Below are 22,196 nucleotides of genomic sequence, written 5' to 3' on the forward strand. Positions count from 1 at the left end.
CATATACCCGACTGGAAAACCGGACGGAAGGTTGAGGAGACACTACGCGTTTCGAACTCAGCATATTTTGGTACATCGATGAAGAAGGATTCCCAATGAAACCATGTTGCAGCCACTTTGTTAGCCCATACACAAGAGGCAGCTATCAGGGATTGCATCCGGTGAACTCTAGCCACCTCCCCAAACCATTCCTCTAGCGAAGGCAGGTCTAAGGACTTCCAGTATCGTGGAATTACCACCTTTGCAGCCCGAAGAAGGTACCTCAATAACAATTTCTTAAAAGCATTCTTTAGGCATGGGAAACATAAATAGTAGAATTGCTTTCGGGCTTTTAGGGATTGACACCCCTGTCATTTCTTTAATCGCTTTAAGAACACCCTCCCAGAAGACCGCCAAGGCCGGGCACGCCCACCATATATGCAACATCAAACCCACATGGGCCCCACATCGCCAGCCCATTTATGTAAGACTGAAGGAACACGATACCATCTAGATACTATTTTATAACTAGTTTCCTGAGCGTTAGTGGCTATATTAGATTTATGAGGGAGATGGTAACATTTATACCATTGTTCTCTTGTAATAGTTTGATGCATCTTCCTTTCCCACGCCTTACAAAAAGGCAGAGGCGTATCTAGGCTCTCTGGCACCCGGGGCAAGAATTCGGTTCGGCAAACCCCCCCCCCCCCCAAGTACATATGCGACTTGCACACTTAGCCATGTACCCACGAGCTGCTCCTCCTAATGCTCTCAATGTTCAGTAAAAAACTGAGAGAATCAGGAAGAGAAGCTCGTTGTCAAGTATGAAAATCGCACATGAGTGAAGTGTCCATGTGATGACTACTGGAACCTGCAGAGCTGAATCCTGACATTGCAGCTTCTGAATTCTCACAACGAATGCACTGCACACATTTAGGATTCTCCCTTGCCGATGTACAGTCATGTCAGCACAAGTATGTGATTTATATACTTCTGGCCACACTCCGACTAGACGTGCCCGGCCTTGCTCTGTTCATTTTCATTGAGTGAGGCCACACATGTCTAGTCAGCATGTGACCGCATGTATGTAAATTACCGGCATGAGAGAATCCTAACAGCGTTCAGTGAACACTGTGAGAATTCAGAAGTCTGCAGTCACATAGAATGTCTGCAGACTCCATACAAACCTGGACAACCCCTTTAATGTTCCTAACAAATAAAAACATGAGAATTATTCAGTATCACAAATAACATTTACATCCAGGTACCTTATAGATGACATCGTCTCTGCAGTCAGTCTCCTTTTCTTCTAGACCCCATGATGAGTTTTCTCATCCACAGCCGTCTCTGTAGACTTCCATCTTCTCTGGTCTTCTGCAGCAAATCTCCACACGATGCCCTTAAAGATAGAAGAGTCATTATAATGCCCCTAAATAAAAATGTCTGCAATATACTGTCTCCTCACACTATTCCCCTCTAGCATCCCACCTGTTCACCATACTGTCTCCTCATATATTTACCCCCTCACTCTCTATACTGTCTGCTCACACATATCCCCGACTCCCCATACTGTGTCCACTTACATTAACCCATTCGCTCCCCATACTGTCTGCACCAATCCCCCATACTGTTTCCTCATGCATACTCTTTATTTTGTGTCCTCAAATCTCCCCACACATTAAATCCCCCCATCCTCAACATACATTAAGTACCCCCATCCCCATTCCAAATCCCCCCACACATTAACCCAATCCCCACTCATTAACCCCCATCAGCACTCCAAATACCCCCACACATTAACCCCAACCCCACTCATTAACGCCCCCATACATTAACCCCCATCCCCATTCATTAACCCCCGCACACATTAACCCAATCCCCACTCATTAACCCCCATCACCACTCCAAATCCCCCACACATTAAATAACCATCTGCACTCCAAATACCCCCACACATTAACCCCCATCCCCATTCATTAACCCCCACACATTAACCCCCATCCCCATTCATTAACCCCCACACACATTAACCCCCATCCCCACTCATTAACGCCCCCACACATTAATCCCCATTCATTAACCCCCGCACACATTAACCCAATCCCCATTCATTAACCCCCGCACACATTAATCCCCATCCCCATTCATTAACCCCCGCACACATTAATCCCCATCCCCATTCATTAACCCCCGCACACATTAATCCCCATCCCCATTCATTAACCCCCGCACACATTAATCCCCATCCCCACTCATTAACCCCCGCACACATTGACCCAATCCCCACTCATTAACCCCCATCACATTAAATAACCCCCATCTCCACTCCAAATCCCCCCACACATTAACCCCATGGCATCCCCACTCATTAACCCCCATCCCCACTCTAAATACCCCCACACATTAACCGCCATCCCCTCTACAAATCCCCCCCATCTCCACTCATTAACTCCCCCTCACCTCCCATCTTCGGTGGTTCTTCAGCTCCACAGTGGAGCACACTTACCACCAGCGTTTGCTTTGGGCGCCGGGGAGTGACGTCAGCAGCGTGATCACATGACCTGATCACGCTGCTGACGTCGCTCTGGCCCGGCGGTCAGAGCTTCAATTGTACAGGCGTCTGTATAGACGCCAGTACAATTGCTCCCTGGGAGCCGGCACGGCCTCCTTCTCTGCGCCGGCTGTCAGCTTGACAGCTGACACAGAGAACCGCCGACTCTCAGGCGGGGGGCGGCAGAACGCAGCCGCCAGGGAGGACACTGCGGACCGCTGCATTAGGCGGCCCGACTGCGCCCCCCTGCTGGCTGCGCCCGGGGCAACTGCCCCGGCTGCCCCCCCCTAGATACGCCACTGCAAAAAGGGGGAAGCATATCCAGATCACTATTTAATAGAAGCATATAGATATTAGAGATTGCATGCACAGGATTAGTGGGAGCCATACATAGAGACTTAAGCGAAGAAAGGGGGCGCCCCCTTTCTAAATGATTGGCAAATGTAGAGAAAAAACTGCTCTAGTTGAATATATTCAAAAGAATATCTCATTTTCTGTGGACGATCACCTAAAATAGCTGAGAGGGGAAGCGATACATCCTCAGGGGCCACATGATAAAGACACAAGGGGTTTTTCTTGGAGCTACCCAGAAAAAGGCTTGAGGAGACACCTGATGGAAATTTTGGGTTTTCTGTTATTGGGGCTAACGGTCCTAATGGGTCAATTACAATTCCCTTTATACTGGGAATGTGGACAGTTTTGAGTGTTTGCCTGAGACTAAATGGAATAGGGATCTTTCGGGCCAAACCAGAGTTTCACTTTTTGTATTGAAGAACTGAAATAAATTTAATTTTTTGATAGTCTAATCTTGTGAGAAGCACCTGTACATGTAAAGCAAGTGTGCATGGGGTGTGTAAGATTGGAGCTATTGCATGTGACTAAAAGAGATATGTAATAGTAGTTTATATGTTACAAGCAAAACCCAGCAGTTTAGACCAAGTGGTATGGCCCCCTGTTGAAGGCTGGTCCGAAACATGCGTCGGGGCGTGTACACAGGTAGTTTTGAGCCCCTCCATTGGTGTCGATTTTAAGGTAATATACCATGGAACTTTCTGCTTATGTTCAGCACTGTTGCTTACATCCATATGGACTTTGGGTAGCATACCACTAGGTCTAAACTGCTGGGTTTTGCTTGTAACATAGACTACTATTATATATTATCTCTTTTAGATATTGATATAGATGCATGCAATAGCTCCTATCTTACGCGTCCTTTGCACACTTGCTCTACATGTATGCAAGTTTCCTGTTCCCCCCTACTTGTATATTTTACCTTCTAATAAAGATTTGTTACATTTTTCAATACGATCTTGGACTTTTGGATCGTTGTCTCTTCTCTTTTGAATGTATGTCAGAAGTGCAGCACCAGTATATGGAACGGGCTCAGGAGCTGAGCCAGTATACAAAATGTGTGGCAGCTGCTGTGCTGTTCAGCTGGCATTTGAGCGTCATTGCTGCAATGGGCACAAGTACATAGTCTGCTAAAGCCATGACATTTTGTGTTCTTCCTTTATCCTTGGAGACATTTTGCTTTCTGGGAGGAACTTGTTCTTTCAAGCAGAGAACTGCAAAAATTTCATATAAACATCTGGAAAGTAGGATTTGCATGACATCCAGAGGGGCTGGGACAGGTGCTTGAAATGATAGCCTGCAGCTCATTTTCTTATTTTACTGTTTATGCTCAAGTTGTAAAGCATTTTAAAGTAAAGAAAAAAAAAATCATAATCTTGAAAACAATTATGTGTCTTTTGTTTGCTTTGGATTTTTTTTAAGCAAGAATATATTTTCAATTTTCAGGTTTTGGGAGAGTGTCTGGGACAAGGTGATGACAACAAAGACATGGATGTCATTAATAAAGTCCTAAAGGTAGTTTTTTATTCCCCCTTACATTTGACATACATGTGTATTTCACATTGTCCCCCTTTTAAAGGTTAGAACGTTTTTTTTCTGGGCTACATAAAGCTGCAGATAGACATGAGCTTATTTTTTCCCCCAGACCTGCAGTACTTTTATTATCCACTAGATGGCTACTTAAACTAAACCAGATTTTTTTCAGTTTCTTCTAGGAGTTTGGGCCAAAGATTTGAATGCAAGAGAAGATTGCGTTAAGCGCAGCGTGCAGGGTAAACTGGCAAGCGCCACACAGAAGCAAACGGAGTCCTATTTAAAACCACTGTTCAGAAAACTGCGTAAAAAGGTGAAGGCCACTGACCCAATGCACAGAGCAGCTCCTTACTCAATTCTTGCACAGTTCATGAACAGCAGATCACACACCCAGAACTTTTGTAGCTCAGGAGTGACTTTCATATATGACTCTTCAGACAGAATAGTAAAAGAAGAAAGATATATCAAATACTTAACCAAATAATATGCCTTTTAATGTAATGGTAGCTGCCATTGATACTGCTGTGGCACTGGTGCACAATATCTTCTGGCTGGAGAACATTGATTAATGGTGACGATATAGGGGAATACATTTTCCATATCTTCATATTTGATGTTTATGGAGCAGCGCAACCAATGTTTTCAGATCTAAGTGAGAACACTCATTAAAGTGTCCCATCTCAGGCATTTAATGTCTGTATAATTTTTGATGAATGGAGACCACCACCTCCTTTACAAATGAGGCCCCACTTTGCACCATTGCTAGTGGGCTGGCTTTCTCCATTGTTTTTTTTTTTTTTTTTTTGGGGGGGGGGGGAATTCACAAGCTATTTTTTCAGAACACCCTTTGGAGTTATTAAAGAGCAGTGTGAATGCACAGCTACATCGCTATTCCCCTCTGCACGAGTCTGAATACTGCATCTATCAGGCATTTTTGGTAAATATCATATTATACTGTAAATATTTCAGATTAAGCCTCTTTAACCCCATAATGCAGTATCATTTACTAAAACGTGATTGCGGGTGGAGAAGGCTCAGGAGTTGAGCCTTTTCCACTTGCTGCAGATACTGGCTACTTTAATATTACAAAATATATTTTAAACATTTATATTTAACTATTTTATTTAAGTATAATAAATACAGTTTAAAAAATATAATAGTTCAAATTAACCACCTTGAATTAAAAAAATTAAAAGATATATGGCGTTTGGTATCACCACATGCATAAGTCTAATCTATCAAAATATAAAATTAATGAACTTAACTGGTAAGCACTGCAACAAAAGAAAATCAAAATGCCAGAAATGGAGTGGGGTTTTTCTTAGTATTTTTTTTTTTTTTTTTTTGTTCACTACTCTTCCCTTAAAAAACAAACAAAAAAAAATGCAAAAATCAGCAGACCCCCTGTTGTCATGACAACCTGTCGACACCCTGCTATCACAGTACTGGCGTGTTGATGGGAGCATGGTATGACGCTTGCCCCTGTCTGCACGTGTTAAATAACACTGTCCGAGGTTGACAGCGGGATTTAGAAGGTTAACAGCCACTTTAAATTAAATCAGAAGATGATAAATTGAAGTGTGAGCCCACATCAAAGGCAGGGACACGACATATAACTTAAATATACAGTGCCTACAAGTAGTATTCAACCCCCTGCAGATTTAGCAGGTTTGATAAGATGCAAATAAGTTAGAGCCTTCAAACTTCACACAAGAGCAGGATTTATTAACAGATGCATAAATCTTACAAACCAAAAAGTTATGTTGCTCAGTTAAATTTTAATAAATTTTAAACATACAAGTGTGGGTCAATTATTATTCAACCCCTAGGTTTAATATTTTGTGGAATAACCCTTGTTTGCAATTACAGCTAATAATCGTCTTTTATAAGACCTGATCAGGCCGGCACAGGTCTCTGGAGTTATCTTGGCCCACTCCTCCATGCAGATCTTCTCCAAGTTATCTAGGTTCTTTGGGTGTCTCATGTGGACTTTAATCTTGAGCTCCTTTCACAAGTTTTCAATTGGGTTAAGGTCAGGAGACTGACTAGGCCACTCCAACACCTTGATTTTTTGCCTCTTGAACCAGGCCTTGGTTTTGTTGGCTGTGTGCTTTGGGTCGTTGTCTTGTTGGAAGATGAAATGACGACCCATCTTAAGATCCTTGATGGAGGAGCGGAGGTTCTTGGCCAAAATCTCCAGGTAGGCCGTGCTATCCATCTTACCATGGATGCGGACCAGATGGCCAGCCCCCTTGGCTGAGAAACAGCCCCACAGCATGATGCTGCCACCACCATGCTTGACTGTAGGGATGGTATTCTTGGGGTCGTATGCAGTGCCATCCAGTCTCCAAACGTCACGTGTGTGGTTGGCACCAAAGATCTCGATCTTGGTCTCATCAGACCAGAGAACCTTGAACCAGTCTGTCTCAGAGTCCTCCAAGTGATCATGAGCAAACTGTAGACGAGCCTTGACATGACGCTTTGAAAGTAAAGGTACCTTACGGGCTCGTCTGGAACGGAGACCATTGCGGTGGAGTACGTTACTTATGGTATTGACTGAAACCAATGTCCCCACTGCCATGAGATCTTCCCGGAGCTCCTTCCTTGTTGTCCTTGGGTTAGCCTTGACTCTTCGGACAAGCCTGGCCTCGGCACGGGAGGAAACTTTCAAAGGCTGTCCAGGCCGTGGAAGGCTAACAGTAGTTCCATAAGCCTTCCACTTCCGGATGATGCTCCCAACAGTGGAGACAGGTAGGCCCAACTCCTTGGAAAGGGTTTTGTACCCCTTGCCAGCCTTGTGACCCTCCACGATCTTGTCTCTGATGGCCTTGGAATGCTCCTTTGTCTTTCCCATGTTGACCATGTATGAGTGCTGTTCACAAGTTTGGGGAGGGTCTTAAATAGTCAGAAAAGGCTGGAAAAAAAGATAATTAATCCAAACATGTGAAGCTCATTGTTCTTTGTGCCTGAAATACTTCTTAATACTTTAGGGGAACCAAACAGAATTCTGGTGGTTTGAGGGGTTGAATAATAAATGACCCTCTGAATAAACTTTTCACAATTTAAAAAAAAAAATTAAACAAAGAAATAACATTCTTTTTTGCTGCAGTGCATTTCACACTTCCAGGCTGATCTACAGTCCAAATGTCACAATGCCAAGTTAATTCCGAATGTGTAAACCTGCTAAATCTGCAGGGGGTTGAATACTACTTGTAGGCACTGTAGGTCATATGTCGTGAAGGGTTTAAAAATGTAACGTCTTCCATTGAAAGCTGCACATTTATAAGCTTTGTGCTATAGGTTTAGCAGTGTTGCCACACAAGCTGCTGATATGCACTGATTAGAGATAAAATCTAGTCTAGGAAATGTACTGCCCCATGATCACTATTTTACTATCTATTGGTCTGTCAGCTATGAACACTGTTAAGGGTGCTTTCACGCTGCACTCTGGCACCCGTTTGTGGGTCACACTGGTCTGGCACCATAGACTATAATGGTGCCGAAAGAGTGAACGTGTGAGTGTATGCCTACTGGAGGCGGATACTCAGATGTATAGACTGCATCTGGTTGTCTGTTTCAAGTAGGCGTACATGTCCAAAAATGATGCACGTTCACTCTATCGGCATATTTTAGATTATGGTGCCAGAACAGTGTGACAAACAGACAGCAAACTCACAGACACCGATATTAGCACCCCATCCCATACACCAGCAACACTCATAGGTAAGACTGTTGTCGCTTTTAGATATAGTATTGTTATTATGTATTTTTAATGAATGAGCACGCTACATGCTGTTATGTATTGCTTCAGGATGATTGTGGTCACCACTGTCTCCAGTATCAGGATGCATCAGATTACTATAATTGGTGTACAGAATGACGGGCTTTGTAAGTATAAGGGACTTTCCACTAGGAAATGGCATTCTGTCTGATCAGCAGCAGTAGCTATTGTTTTTCTCCGTGGCATGTAAAACAAAAGTGAGCAGATAGAAATATGTTTTAAGTTGCTTATAAACCAATGTATTTTCTCCTTCACCACATTGGGGGGGGACACAGGCCTCTGGGTGTATGCTGCTGCCTCTGGGAGGTTGATAATAAGTGAATACACAAGCGTTAACTCCTCCTCTGCAGTATACACCACTCACTGGCTCAGGATTGAACCAGTTCATGCTTAGTGTCTGTAGGAGGCACACTGGGGTCTGCTATTCAGACCATACTTTTTTTATTTTATTTTTCCATTTTTATTTTTTACTTTTTCACTTGAAAGACTGGTGCGACTGACCCTTTCAAGGGGCTGATCTCCCCCAACCAACAACAGGTGAGCACGGGAAGTGCCACCTCCCCTTATCCTCTCCTGGTACGTGGGATGCCAGGCCTGAGCCATCTTGGGCTGACGGTTCTCTTTAGGGCTCCGATCTCCCCGCACCAGCAACAGACGGGAACATGGAGTGTCTCCCTCTATGTACCCCCTTCTGAGCCAGGCTACAGCTGGACAATAGCACTGCGAAATCCTAGGGGAGTGAACCCTTAGGATACACAGAGGCCATCCTTTGGCGTCCGTGCTGCTCCCACTTCACCACCACTGAGGGAACAACAGTGCTGCATGGAGCTGGTCGGTCCCTCTCCACCTCCCCCCTCTAAAGGGGACGGTGGATGGAGGGTTCCTGCACCGTCCGTGTCGCTGCCCTGACCTGTTATCACAGGGTGGCAGCTCTCCTACGTTCCCCTCAGCGCACGGCGGTGAGTACTTGATTGGAGGGGGCTCCCGAGTGCGTTGCGGGTTCGGCCGCCTTTTTGAGCCGAGCCCCGCTACTTTACTCCCCGGCTTCGGCCCTTGCCAGGCCGCAAGCCTGGGTCCCCGCTCACAACGCGCGTCACATCGGCGGCTCCGTCCACTGGCCTGGCGCTACTCGCATTTTGCAAGAAGCGCCTACACCAAATCTCGGCCCCCATGTTCAGCCTGTGGACCGGAACCTAGGCGCCTGTATGCACCGCACATCTCTCAGAGCCTTAACCTGCACCGCGTGCAATCACTCAGGAGCAAGGCTGCTTAGGGGCACAGGACCTGGGTAAGTGCTCTACTACACTGCCCTCAGGCCCCTCTTTTTCCCCTCATAGTGCCCTGCTGAACTTGCAGCAGCGCACACAGCCTTCCCTGCAGTACATTAGGAGTTAATAGTGGTACAACATGTCCCTATCCAAAAAGTCCAGTAAAACAGTGGTTTTTACTTCATGCTCCTCCTGTCAGGCTGCGCTACCGAGAAAACACTCCGCAAACCCTCCGCGACCGAACCCACTGTGACTAGCGCCCCCCCCCCCCCCGAGTGGGTTTCCTCATTATTGCAATCTATAGCTTCCTTAACTAAAGCGATTGGTCCCTTCGGGACCCCTCCAGGAGCCCGAATCCACCTGTCTCAGAGAACTCCCCCATATCAGGGGAATCATCGGCCTGCATGGGCGGTTCTCGCTTAGAACACAGACAAGCATTCAGGAAACGGGTACATGGCTCATCCCCCAGGCCCTCAAGCGCCTCGGCGTCTGTTAGCTCTGTTTCTCACTCTCCCTCTCCAGGGGCATATAGCGAATATGATTCCGAAGCAGAGTTGGATGGGCCCCTCGACCTAGAGTTGCCAGGCTACAGTAGATGGCCTCATTGAGGCAGTCAACCAGTCCCTGAGGGTCGACGAAGAGCCTACTACGGCCTGCATGGATAACGCGAAAGGGTCAAGCGTTCTCATAGGGTGTTCGCCAATCACCCTTAGTTTGAGAACATAGTTTAGTGACAGAGAGAGCAGCCAGACAAACGTTTTGCAGGTCAGAGATCTCTTGAAACCAAATATCCCTTCTCTCCAGATCTCTGCAAACAATGGACAGAATCCCCTCCAGTGGATCCTCCTGTATCCCATCTAACTTCCAAGACTCTTCTTTCCTTGCCGAACGGATCCACCATTAAAGACCCTACAGAACGTCTAATTGACAGCCTCGCCCGCTCCGTTTTCGAAGCATCAGGCTCTGCACACTTTCCCTCCTTTGCTACCTGGGTAGCCAAGGCCATGGCCTATTGGGAAGATTCTCTTCATAAGACCATACAGAAGTCAGATATATCTCCGGAGCTAGCCAATCAAATCTCCTTGGCCGGTGACCATTTAGTAAATGCTTCTCTAGATGCGGCTTACTGCTCTGCACTGGCAGCCTCGAACGCAGTAGCTATTCGAAGGGCTCTATGACTCAGGAACTGGCGAGCAGACTCGGCATCCAAAATGTCCTTAACTTCCTTCCCTTATCTCAGCGGTCGCTTATTTGGAGAGAAGCTGGACCAGCTCATTTCAACGCTACAGGCGGGAAGAGTAAATCCCTTCCCCAGCAGAGTGTTAGGTGCCCTATCCGCCGACAGATGCAGACACGCTTTTGGCCCTTTCGCAGTAATCACATGCCTCGTTCACACCCAGTAACGTGTGGAAAACCCGCTCGTAGCAGGCCAGATCTAGGGGACCTATGCCCCAAAGATCCTCAACTAAATGACTGGCAACTCCGTCCGGACGACACCAGCTGGGTAGGCAGCCGCCTACTCTTATTTCGCCATGTCTGGCTTGCAGTCGTTCATGACGAGTGGGTCAGGGATCTGGTGTCCTCCGGTTACAAGATAGAATTTTCTCTCCCCCCTGCCAACTTGGTTTTTTGCCTCCTGTCCCCCCAAAAAAGCAGGAACAGGAGCATGATCGTTTTACCAAGCCATAGAGTCTCTCTTCCAAGACTGGGTCTTTACCCCAGTTCCAGAGAGGGAACGATTCCAGGGGTTTTTCCTCAAACTCTATGTGGTCCCAAAAAAGGATGGTGCAGTCAGACCCATCCTGGACCTAAAGCTTTTAAACAAATTCGTCAGAGTTCGACACTTCAGGATAGAATCTCTCTGTTCGGTCATCTCTTCAATGGACCAAGAGGAGTTCCTAGCCACTAATGATATTCGGGATGCGTATCTTCACATCCCAATTTTCCCTCCTCACCAAAGGTTCCTTCTCTTTGCGTTCACGGCTTTGCCTTTCGGCCTCACCACTGCCCTCCAGAGTGTCTACAAAGCTCATGGCGGTCATGTCCATTCTATGCTCTCGTAGTTGTCTTCCCTTACCTAGACGACCTATTTATAAAAGGGCCATTCTTCCAAGTCTGCGATGAGTGTGTCCAAATTTCATTGGATACCCTTTCTCGGCTAGGCTGGTTGATCAACCTGAACAAATCTTCTCCCATTCCAGCTCAACGAATATCCTTCCTGGGCATGATTCTGGACACTTCCCGAGGGTTGGTGATTCTCTCTCTCGGGACAAGGTCTTAGCCCTGCAGCAGGGAGCCCGGGCCCTCTGCCAACCGTCTCCTCGTTCTGTCCGGTTCAGCATGAGAATCCTCGGGAAGATGGTAGCCACAATGGAGGCAATACCATTTGTGCAGCTGCATCTCCGTCCCCTTCAACACGCTCTTTTAGACGCGTGGGACATGAGTCCATTCTCCCTCAATCGACTGTGTCGAGTGACCCCTCGGGTCAAGCAAGCACTCCACTGGTGGATGCTCCGCTCCTCCCTCCTACAAGGAAAGTGCTTTCTACCAGTCCATTGGCTGGTGGTCACCACCGATGCCAGCCTACTCGGCTGGGGAGCCGTTTTTCACCGCCACACTGCTAGGGGGACATGGTCCCCTCAGGAGTCACGTCTTCCCATCAACGTCTTGGAAATCAGAGCGATTCACCTGTCCCTGCGGCGCTTCCATTGTCTCCTAGCAGGCCGGCCCATGTGTATCCAGTCTGACAATGCCACGGCTGTGGCATATATCAACCATCAGGGCGGCACTCGCAGCAAAGCCGCAACGCGCGAGGTGGAACACATCCTTTGCTGGGCCGAAAGGAACCACTCGGTTATCTCGGCCACTCACATCCCAGGAGTGGAAAACTGGGCTGCAGATTTCCTCAGCTGTCAAGGCCTTGCTTCGGGAGATTGGTCTCACCATCAAGAGATTTTCCAGCAGATCTGCCTCTGTTCGGGAACCTCGGACATGGATCTGATGGTGTCCTCGCTCAATGCCAAGGTGTCCAAGTTTGTGGCTCGGTCCCAAAACCCGAGGGCTGTCGGGGTGGACACGCTGGTCCTTCCATGGAATCACTTTCAGCTTCCCTACCTGTTTCCCCCGTTGCCCTTGCTTCCGAAGGTCATCCGGAAGATCAAGGCGGAGGGGGTACTGGTGATGCTGGTTGCTCCAGACTGGCCATGTCGAGCGTGGTACGTGGAGTTGGTCCAAATGGTCGCAGACGTCCCTTGGCGACTACCAGATTGACTGGACCTGCTTTCTCAGGGTCCAATTTACCACCAGAACTCAGGGGCCCTGTGTTTGATGACTTGGCCGTTGAATCCTGGGTTCTGACCCAAGCTGGTTTTTCCCGCGAGGTAGTTTCCGCCATGATCAATGCTAGGAAGCGTAACTATTATAGGACATGGAAAATGGTTTTCAAATGGTGTAGAAGCAGAGGTCGCCCTCCGCTGATTTTCAGCATTCCCACCATTTTAGAATTCCTTCAGTCCGGCTTGGACTCAGGGCTAGCACCATGCTCCCTCAAGGGACAGGTCTCGGCCTTGTCTGTCTTGTTCCAGCGCAAGCAAAAGAAGAAAGATGCGCACTCTTGCTGTGGAGGAGATAGGTGCTGACTGTACGTGGAGGGTCCACAAACAATAGTCAGTAGATAAACAGTCGCACTCAAGTGTGGATTAATCTTGCCAAAAAATCTTGAAGATTTTGTGAAATTTTTGGATTTTTATTTTATTTCAAATGCATCAAATAGTGTAACACCGCAGACAAAAGAAGTATCCAAAATGTGGGTAAAATATCGTAATCCAGGATATGAGTATACTATGGTTACGTTTCGACCTACTAAGAGGCCTTTCTCAAACCATACTGCAAAATAAAATGAAAAGCAATTACAACAATGAATATGGACGACAAATTCGCGGAAAGCTGGAAAAGAAATAATAAACATGAAAAAAAATGTGAAAAAATGTGATTTTCAGCATTCCCACCATTTTAGAATTCCTTCAGTCCGGCTTGGACTCAGGGCTAGCACCATGCTCCCTCAAGGGACAGGTCTCGGCCTTGTCTGTCTTGTTCCAGCGCAAGATCGCTTCCAAACCTCAGGTGAGAACATTCTTTCAGGGAGTCTCTCATGTGGTGCCCCCCTATAGAGAGCCTCTAGAGTCCTGGGACCTTAATCTGGTCCTAGGTGTTCTGCAATGGTTCTAAAGGAGACCCTTGTAGGAAACCTCTCTACCTCTTCTTTCATTGAACGTTGCCTTCCTAGTCACGATTACTTCATTCAGAAGGGTCTTGGAGTTAGCTGCCCTTTCCTGCCGAGCTCCCTTTCTGACCTTTCACTAAGACAAGGTAGTCCTCAGGCCTTTTCCGCCCTTCCTCCCCAAAGTGGTGTCGTCTTTTCATATTAACGAAGAGATTGTTTTACCTTTTGTTTTGTCCAAGTCCGGTGCACCGGGTGGAGAAAGCTCTTCATTCCTTGGATCTAGTGAGGGCCCTCAGAAGCTGTGTATCTAGGACGGCGCCTTTTCGCCAGACGGACGCCCTGTTCGTGCTCCCGGTGGACCACCGGAAGGAATCTGCCGCTTCTAAGTCGACAATAGCCAGATGGATTCGGTCGGCTATTCAAGAAGCTTACCGTGTCAGAGGCAAGCCTGTTGTGAGTTCATTTTCCCCTTCGTCACTGAGGTCTGGTGAACTCCCTATTCTGGTAAAGGAAGGTAATGAGCCTGATTATCAGGCACTTGAGCCTAATGATGATGACTGGCTGAGTGGAGTCACAGACTGGATATAAGGCTGCCGACGCCCTTCTGCCCTGCGGGTGATTTCTCTGTGGACTTCTAGGACACCAGTCTGATTCCTGCTCCTCTAAAGCTAAGTTTTCTGCTTTGCCTGTTAGCATTTGTGTTTTGTTTTTGTTTGCCTTGCTTTTCTGGATTCTGCCATTCCCTGCTGGGGTGAGCTGAATCTCCTTTTGCCGGTTGCTCAGTCTTCAGAATATTCCTGAGTACTGACATAGCCTTTTTGAAGCCTAGCGTCTTCAGGGCCTTTTTCACTGTCAGTTTGTTGGCTCTTAATTTCATAGGGTTTTTCACGGATTGCAGACAGCAACCTTCCTGTCCTTTCCAATCTAGTTAGCTTGGGCCCCGTCTTTGCTCAGTCTATCTTTCTGTCTGTGTTAGTGTTCTTTCTTCTTGCTTCACCGTCATTATTTGTTGGGGGCTGCCTTTTGCTTTGGGGTCTGTTCTGGGGCAGTTTAGATTTCCCTTTCTGTCTTTAGGCTATATAGTCCTCCGGCTGTGATCGAGGGGTCTAGGGCATCGTAGGAACCCCCCACGGCTACTGCTAGTTGTGTTGATAGGTTCAGGGGTCTGCAATCCGATAGCTGCCAACTTCTCTGGTTTTCTGGACTTAGCTAGCATTTCTGTTTTTGCCTCCTACGGTGACTCATTCATAACACAAGCCTATTCCTGCAAGGATCAAGGCACACTCCAATCGGTCGGTAGGCGCTTCGTGGGCCATTTAGCATCAAGCGTCGGCAGAGCAGGTTTGTAAAGCGGCCACCTGGTCTAGCCTACACACCTTTCCAAAGCATTACAATGTCCATACTCGGTCATCGGCAGATGCGGGCCTGGGTGAGACGAATTTTGCAGGCAGCGGTAGCGCACTTCTAGACAGCGAGTGTCGGGAGTTTACTCTGTATGAATTTTTTTCCCACCCAGGGACTCCTTTTGGATGTCCCACAGTCCTGTGTCCCCCAATGTGGCGAAGGAGAAACAGGGATTTTTGTGTACTCACCGTAAAATCCTTTTCTCCAAGCCACTCATTGGGGAACAAAGCCCCCACCCTGTTGGTCTGTTGCCTATGAGTTTTTATAGTTGACATGTTGTATCTACTGTTAATTTGTTAATCTCCTATTGCTTTGTCACTGAACTGGTTCAATCCTGAGCCAGTGGGTGGTGTATACTGCAGAGGAGGAGTTAACCCTTTTTGTGTATTCACTTAGTGGCAGCCTCCTAGTGGCAGCAGCATACACCCACGGTCCTGTGTCACCCAATGAGTGGCTTGGAGAAAAGGATTTTACGGTGAGTACACAAAAATCCCTGTTTTTATGTCCGACCTAGAAGAAAGCTAGGGTTTTTTACATTACTGAAGTGCCTTTCTCAATAGTCTTGGACCATCTCTTACGCTGTGTTTTCTTCTGTTTAATTGTCTATCCAGAATCTCCCAGCTGACATTAAAGAGTCAATCACGGATATTATTAAGTATGTGCTGCAAAGAGAATATGTGAAGGTAAGTAGTGTGCCATACAATTTTGCAGTATCTTATGTGAAAAATAAGACTGCTGAATCCTCAAACTAAGAATAACATCACAAACAAAATTACATCTGATTTTCTTGAAAAACTGTGACTTTTCTAGAGTCCAGCACATTCTGTGTGAAATGTTCACTGTCCTTTCCACAAACTTTTCATACCTCAATAGTACATATGGTATTAGTTTCTTATCAGAGAAATGTGCTTCTTTCATCACTTATATGCCACATTCACCACTGTGTCATGGAAGTTTAATTTTCTGTGAAAAACAGTTCAAATCCATTTGTTGAAAACTGTGAGCTCACTGAAGTATAAGGTTAAAATTGGTATTGATATGGATGTAGCAAAGATACTGGTAGATTGTGCTTCAAATTCTAGTAAGTTTTTTAGCCTGTCGTAGAGCTGGATTCACATCTACACTGCCCACTTCTTTGTTGCAATATGCTGATGTTTCTGAACATAATCAAAAGAAGAGGGCCGTTTTGCATCCTTCTGTAGGTACTGTGTATGGCAGACATCATCGCAGCTAAACTCAACCCATTAAGTCTGAGAGAACTGAAAATTAGATAAATCCAGCTTATTCTAAAAACCTACCTGTAAGTGTAGGTACGCTTTAACCCCTATTAATGAGAAATGACACAGGGAAAAAATATTGAAATGCTTACTAAAATGTATTTAGTTCTTTGTATAAAAGCCTTTGTTGGTGATGACAGCTTCAAGACGCCTCCTGTATGAAGAAACTAGTCGCATTCATTACTCAGGTGTGTTTTTGGCCCATTCTTCCATACAAACACTCTTCAAATCCTGAAGGTCCATGGGATTCTTCTATGAACTCTGAGCTTTAGTTCCTTCCATAGATTTTCTATTGGATTCAGGTCAGGTAATTGTCTTAGGCCATTCTAGCAGCGCTTATTTTCTTTCTCTGAAACCAATTGAAAGTTTCCATGGCTGAGTGATAGGATAATTATCTTGCTGAAATGTCCATCCTGTGGTTTCATCATCATCCTGGATGGTGGCAGCAGATATTTTTCAAGAATATCTTGTTCATTTTTCTATTCATCCTTCAATTATATGAATTTTGCCAGTAATGTATGCTGAAAAACCACACCACACCATGATGTTCCCACCTCCAAACTTCATTGTTGCTATGGTGTTTTTGGGGTGATATGCAGTGCCTTTTGGCATCCAAAGAGTTCAATTTTGGTCTCATCTGAACAGACTATATTCTCCCAGTATTTCACAGGCTTGTCTAAAGGTTGTTGAGCAAAGTTTAAACGCGCTTGGACATGCTTTTTGTTCAGCAGTGGATTCTTGCCTGGTGAGTGTGCACACAGGCCATGCAGGTTGAGTGCATTACTTTTCATTGAAACAATTGTACCTGCTGATTCCAGGTCTTTCTGTAGCTCTCCACAGGTGGTACTTGGCTCTTGGTCAACTCTTCTGATACCGTATATACTCGAATATAAGTCGAGATTTTCAGCCCAAAAAATTGGGCTGAAAGTCCCCCTCTCGTCTTATATTCGAGTCATATACAAAGGGGGTCAGGGGGGGCGGGGGTGTCAGGTCATACTTACCCGTCCTGACGCTGTGTCTTGAGCCCCCAGCTTCTCCCCGTGCTCTCTCTTCCTGCCTTCAGTGGTCACGTGGTGCCGCTCATTAAAACTCATGAATATGCGCATATTCATGAGTTTTAATGAGCGGTACCACGTGACCGCTGAAGGCAGGAAGAGAGAGCGCGGAGAAGCTGGGGGCTCAAGACACACAGCGTCAGGACGGGTAAGTATAGCGATACTCACCTGTCCTGCGTCCATGGCTGCTTGCTGCTGTCTGTCATCGGTCAGTGACTTCAGACAGCAGAGGGCGCGGTGACGTGGTTAGTGCGCGCCGCGCCCCCTGCAGTCGAACGTCACTGACTGATGACGTGGCAGATAGCGGTGAGCAGCCATGGACGCAGGACAGGTGAGAATCTGACACCCAGCGACGGAGAGGTGAGTATGTCATTTTTTTATTTTTACATGCAGCGGCAGCACATGGGGGAATAATCTTAAGGAGCTTCTAATGGGGGTAGCATATGGGGGAATAATCTATGGAGCTTCATATGGGGGCAGTATATGGGGGAATAATCTATGGAGCTGCTTATGGGGGCAGTATATGGGGGAATAATCTATGGAGCTGCTTATGGGGGTCAGCATATGGGGGAATAATCTATGGAGCTGCTTATGGGGGTCAGCATATGGGGGAATAATCTAAGGAGCTTCTTATGGGGTCAGCATATGGGGGAATAATCTAAGGAGCTTCTTATGGGGTCAGCATATGGGGGAATAATCTAAGGAGCTTCTTATGGGGTCAGCATATGGGGGAATAATCTAAGGAGCTTCTAATGGGGGCAGTATATGGGGGAACAATATGGAGCTTCTAATGGGGGCAACATATGGGGGAATAATCTATGGAGCTTCTTCTGGGGACACCATATGGGGGAATAATCTATGGAGCATTTCCCACCCTAGACTTTTATACTCGAGTCAATAAGTTCTCCCAGTTTTTTGTGGCAAAATTAGGGGGGGTCGACTTATACTCGAGTATATACGGTAATTCTTTTCACTCCTCGGTCTGAAATCTTGCGTGGAGAACTTTGTGTTGGCCGGTTTATAGTGAAATTATGTTCTTTCCACTTCTGGATTATGGCCCCAACAGTGCTACCAGAACCTCCAGTAGTTAAGAAATCTTTCTGTTACCAATACCATCAGTATGTTTTGCAACAATAAGGTTCCGAAGGTCTTGAGACAGCTTGAGGCTAGTTTTACCTATCATGAGATTTTCTTGTGTGGCACCTTAGTAATGAGACACCTTTTATAGGCCATCAGTTGAACCAGCTAATATTATTTTTGGCTAAGTGTCAGGATTGGTTTCTAATTAGTGGTAGATTTCGGCTTGCTCTGTTCATGACTTTGCATAACCTTATTGCACCCTTTCTTCATGTGTTCAGTACTTTTTCCCTGTATCATTTCTCTTTATTACACAACTTAATGGACATCTATGGTTTAATTTCTCATCTGGTGAGAATTTCTTTTCAATAGCACCTTTAGAAATACATTTACGTAAAAAATTGGTGACGTGTTCAATACTTATTTCACCCTCTATATTTACCATTTAGGCCAGTTTCATGTCATTAAAACTCTGCAAAAGTGATGTGTAGTGTGAACTCACACATGGGCAAATTTATTACAAAAGTTTTTGCAGCTTAAAATCTGTGCCTAATATCTGAACGGATCAGTTTTGCAGGATGTGCATGGTTTTTACAATTGTTCAGGTTGGGACAGTTGCCAGAATATCTTCAAGTCTGCTGTGTGACTATAAAGCACATGATAAAATGCAGGGCTGTGGAGTCGGTAAGCCAAACCTGCGACTCCGACTCCTCAATTTCCCTTACACCGACTCCGACTCCCACATATATTGCTTATATTTAAGTGAAAAATTTATTCTAGTACAATGTGAACATCAGACATTAAATCATTTTTATGATACAATAATCAAGATATTTAGATAGAACATAATATTTATTGGAATACAACTTTAGAACACAAAAAACTAATAAATTGTAAACATGTAATACACTATGTAAAATATATATATATATATATATATATATATATATATATATATATTTATAACACTATGTAATAAACTATAAGTGGCAAAACAGTTTTCATCAAAAACATACTAAATAACATTTGTGCAGTCTATGAATTTGTTCTAAGAAATAAAATTGCCTCCATCAGATCCTCCTTCATAGATGACCTCAAATCTGACCTAATAATTTTAAGGCTAGAGAACAACCTCTCTACAGTAACTCAGGTTGGAGGCAAAGCCGTAACCACATGGGCAACATCTCTAACAATTTCCGGGTATAAAGGAATTGCCTCATGCACAGTCAATTTTGCTGAATGGTTGAATTTTTCTATTTCTTTGCAAGCAAGTGAAACATTTTGCTGAAATATGGTCAATCTGCTTGCTATAGGAGACAGAGTGAAATCTTTTTCCTTGCAGCAACGCTTTGCCTGCTCCATGTCATACAAATACTTGTCAAAGTCAAACTCCTCATCTGATGAGGATGAAGATATGGCAGCAGTAGCACTGTCAGGACCCGAGTCCTCTTGCGCCTGGCAGTCCTCCTGTAGGCCACTCTTCCTAACTGCTACCTCAGTCAGTGCTTCTTTTCCTTTTGTAAGCTGTTGATCATCAAGCAATATACGATGACTTGGGTCCACATAAACAGCTGCCAGAAAACTTTTATTTTCCAAAAGCTGTGTGTCTCTCCGTTTCATTGAAGCAGAAATGCCATCTGCGATTAAACAGCAAAATAGCAAGTTCTTCCGCTCCCTCATGAAAATGCCAGGAGTTAAATCCTCAGCTTGTAATTTTTTAGTCACAGTAAATGGGTGATTAAGCAATTCCTTCAATTCAGCCACCTGTGTCCATTGACCTTCATTTAGGGTTACCTGCGGGTTCGCCATATCTATAAGAAACGATTTTAGTTGATCAACAATTGCCCTTTTCCAGCACGTCTCTTCAAGATGGAATCAATTTTAGGGGTTCTGGCGGCAATAACCAATTTCCTCACTTGTCCAAGCAGATTTCCAGCATGTCCCTCTTGCAGACTATCTCTTATTGCCAGCTGCAGCGTGTTCACAACACAGCACATGTGATGATTATGAAAGTGTTTTGAAGCAGCTTCAACAAGATCATCTATTTCTACAGTATAATTTTGCTGTTCTTCTGTAGTAATATCTGTTTGTTCCTCAGTGACATGAACAGCACTGTGGCCTTCCATCTCAAACATACTGAATCCTAAATGTTCTTCTAGCTGTTGTTCATTACTCTCATTCATCAGTGTAATTGTACTTCTGTTTGAAGCATTGTCCGTTACAATAGCAAGAACCTGTTCTTTTTTTAGTTCGTAATCTTGCAGAACTTTTTCCACTAAGGCCTGGAGAAACTGGCTGCTGTGATGAGCTTTAGTATCTTTTACTGCCAGCGTGTTGGTAACAATTTCTTTGTTGTCACAAACATATCGAACATTGATGGCAAAATAGTTCACTCTGTGACGTGTGCAGGCATCCATTTTAAGAAACATGAAGCATCTTTTGAGAGTCTTTTTAAGATCTTCCTTTTGTTTAAGGGCTTCTTCAATCACTAATTTTCTAATACTTTCTCTTTCCAGAGAAACACCAAGTTTGGGGGCCATTTCTCCATTAAGAGCTGTAAAAGCTGGTCGTGAAAATGTTAATGGTACACCGTCCTTCACAACAAGCTGTATGAGCTGTCTTTTAGACATATCTGCTGTCATTGTTACAGTAACTTTGTCACTTACAAAATATCTTGTTAATGATGTTTGAGATGCTCTTTCCTCCTCCTTTGCCGGGCAGGAAGTGTCAGTCTGTGTGTTACCTGGCTTTCATTCTTTTTGGTACAGATAAGATATGGAGACAGATATGGATAAATGGATAGAGCAGATTTCTAATCTGCTTTTGATATTGAAAACATTATCTATGAGCTCAAAAACCTTTCAGGTGATGGGGTTTTTTAAAAATCTGATCGTCTTTTGCAGCTGAAAAACGTATCCACAAAAAACGCAGCCAAAATGCTGTGTGTGAATGTAGCCTTAGATCAGGAATAGAACAGCCATTTATAGGACATTTCATAACTTTCCCAAATTTCTATGAAAAAATATTCAGCACATTCTGCATTGAACTACTGTCCCCAATTTATTATATATTTTAGGAGTCGGTCCATTTTATACCGACTCCACCAAAATGAGCACCGACTCCACGACTCCGACTCCACAACCCTGATAAAATGTAGCATGTATTGTATAATATCCGTTACACAGTGTTAGTATGTAGATTGGCAAAGTGTATATAAATATAGTTTGTATCTGCTATTTTCATGCGGCCACCAACTTTATTTACTAATATATTTTTTTTTTAAAGCCTGTTAATTCCATTGTAAAAAAAAAATACAATAAGCAAGCTTAACCCCTTAAGCCCCAAGGGTGGTTTGCACGTTCATGATCGGACCAATTTTTCCAATTCTGACCACTGTCCCTTTATGAGGTTATAACTCTGAAACGCTTCCATGGATCCCGGTGATTCTGACATTGTTTTCTCGTGACATATTGTACTTCATGTTAGTGGTAAAATTTCATTTGTATAACTTGCGTTTATTTGTGAAAAAAACGGAAATTTGGCAAAAATTTTGAAAATTTCGCAATTTTCCAAATTTGATTTTTTATGCCCTTAAATCACAGAGATACGGCACACAAAAAACTTAATAAATAACATTTCCCACATGTTTACTTTACATCAGCACAATTTTGGAACCAACATTTTTTCTGGTTAGGAAG

At 44.8% G+C, this 22,196-nt stretch overlaps 1 protein-coding gene across 1 annotated transcript in view; it reads left to right on the forward strand.

Annotated features, from left to right (window-relative positions):
- The window catches only part of PRPF18 (pre-mRNA processing factor 18), a 110,727-nt gene that overhangs the window by 84,134 nt on the left and 4,397 nt on the right, over window positions 1-22,196 (forward strand). Inside the window, exons 6-8 of the mRNA XM_073551275.1 lie at window positions 4,328-4,396; window positions 4,587-4,727; window positions 15,701-15,772. Of these exons, the coding sequence (XP_073407376.1) occupies window positions 4,328-4,396; window positions 4,587-4,727; window positions 15,701-15,772 (282 nt within the window). The remainder of the gene's footprint in view (window positions 1-4,327; window positions 4,397-4,586; window positions 4,728-15,700; window positions 15,773-22,196) is intronic.

The sequence above is a fragment of the Dendrobates tinctorius genome, unplaced genomic scaffold, assembly GCF_039654945.1.
Source record: "Dendrobates tinctorius isolate UK_male_01 unplaced genomic scaffold, ASM3965494v1 ptg000174l, whole genome shotgun sequence".
Taxonomy (NCBI): Eukaryota; Metazoa; Chordata; class Amphibia; order Anura; family Dendrobatidae; genus Dendrobates; species Dendrobates tinctorius.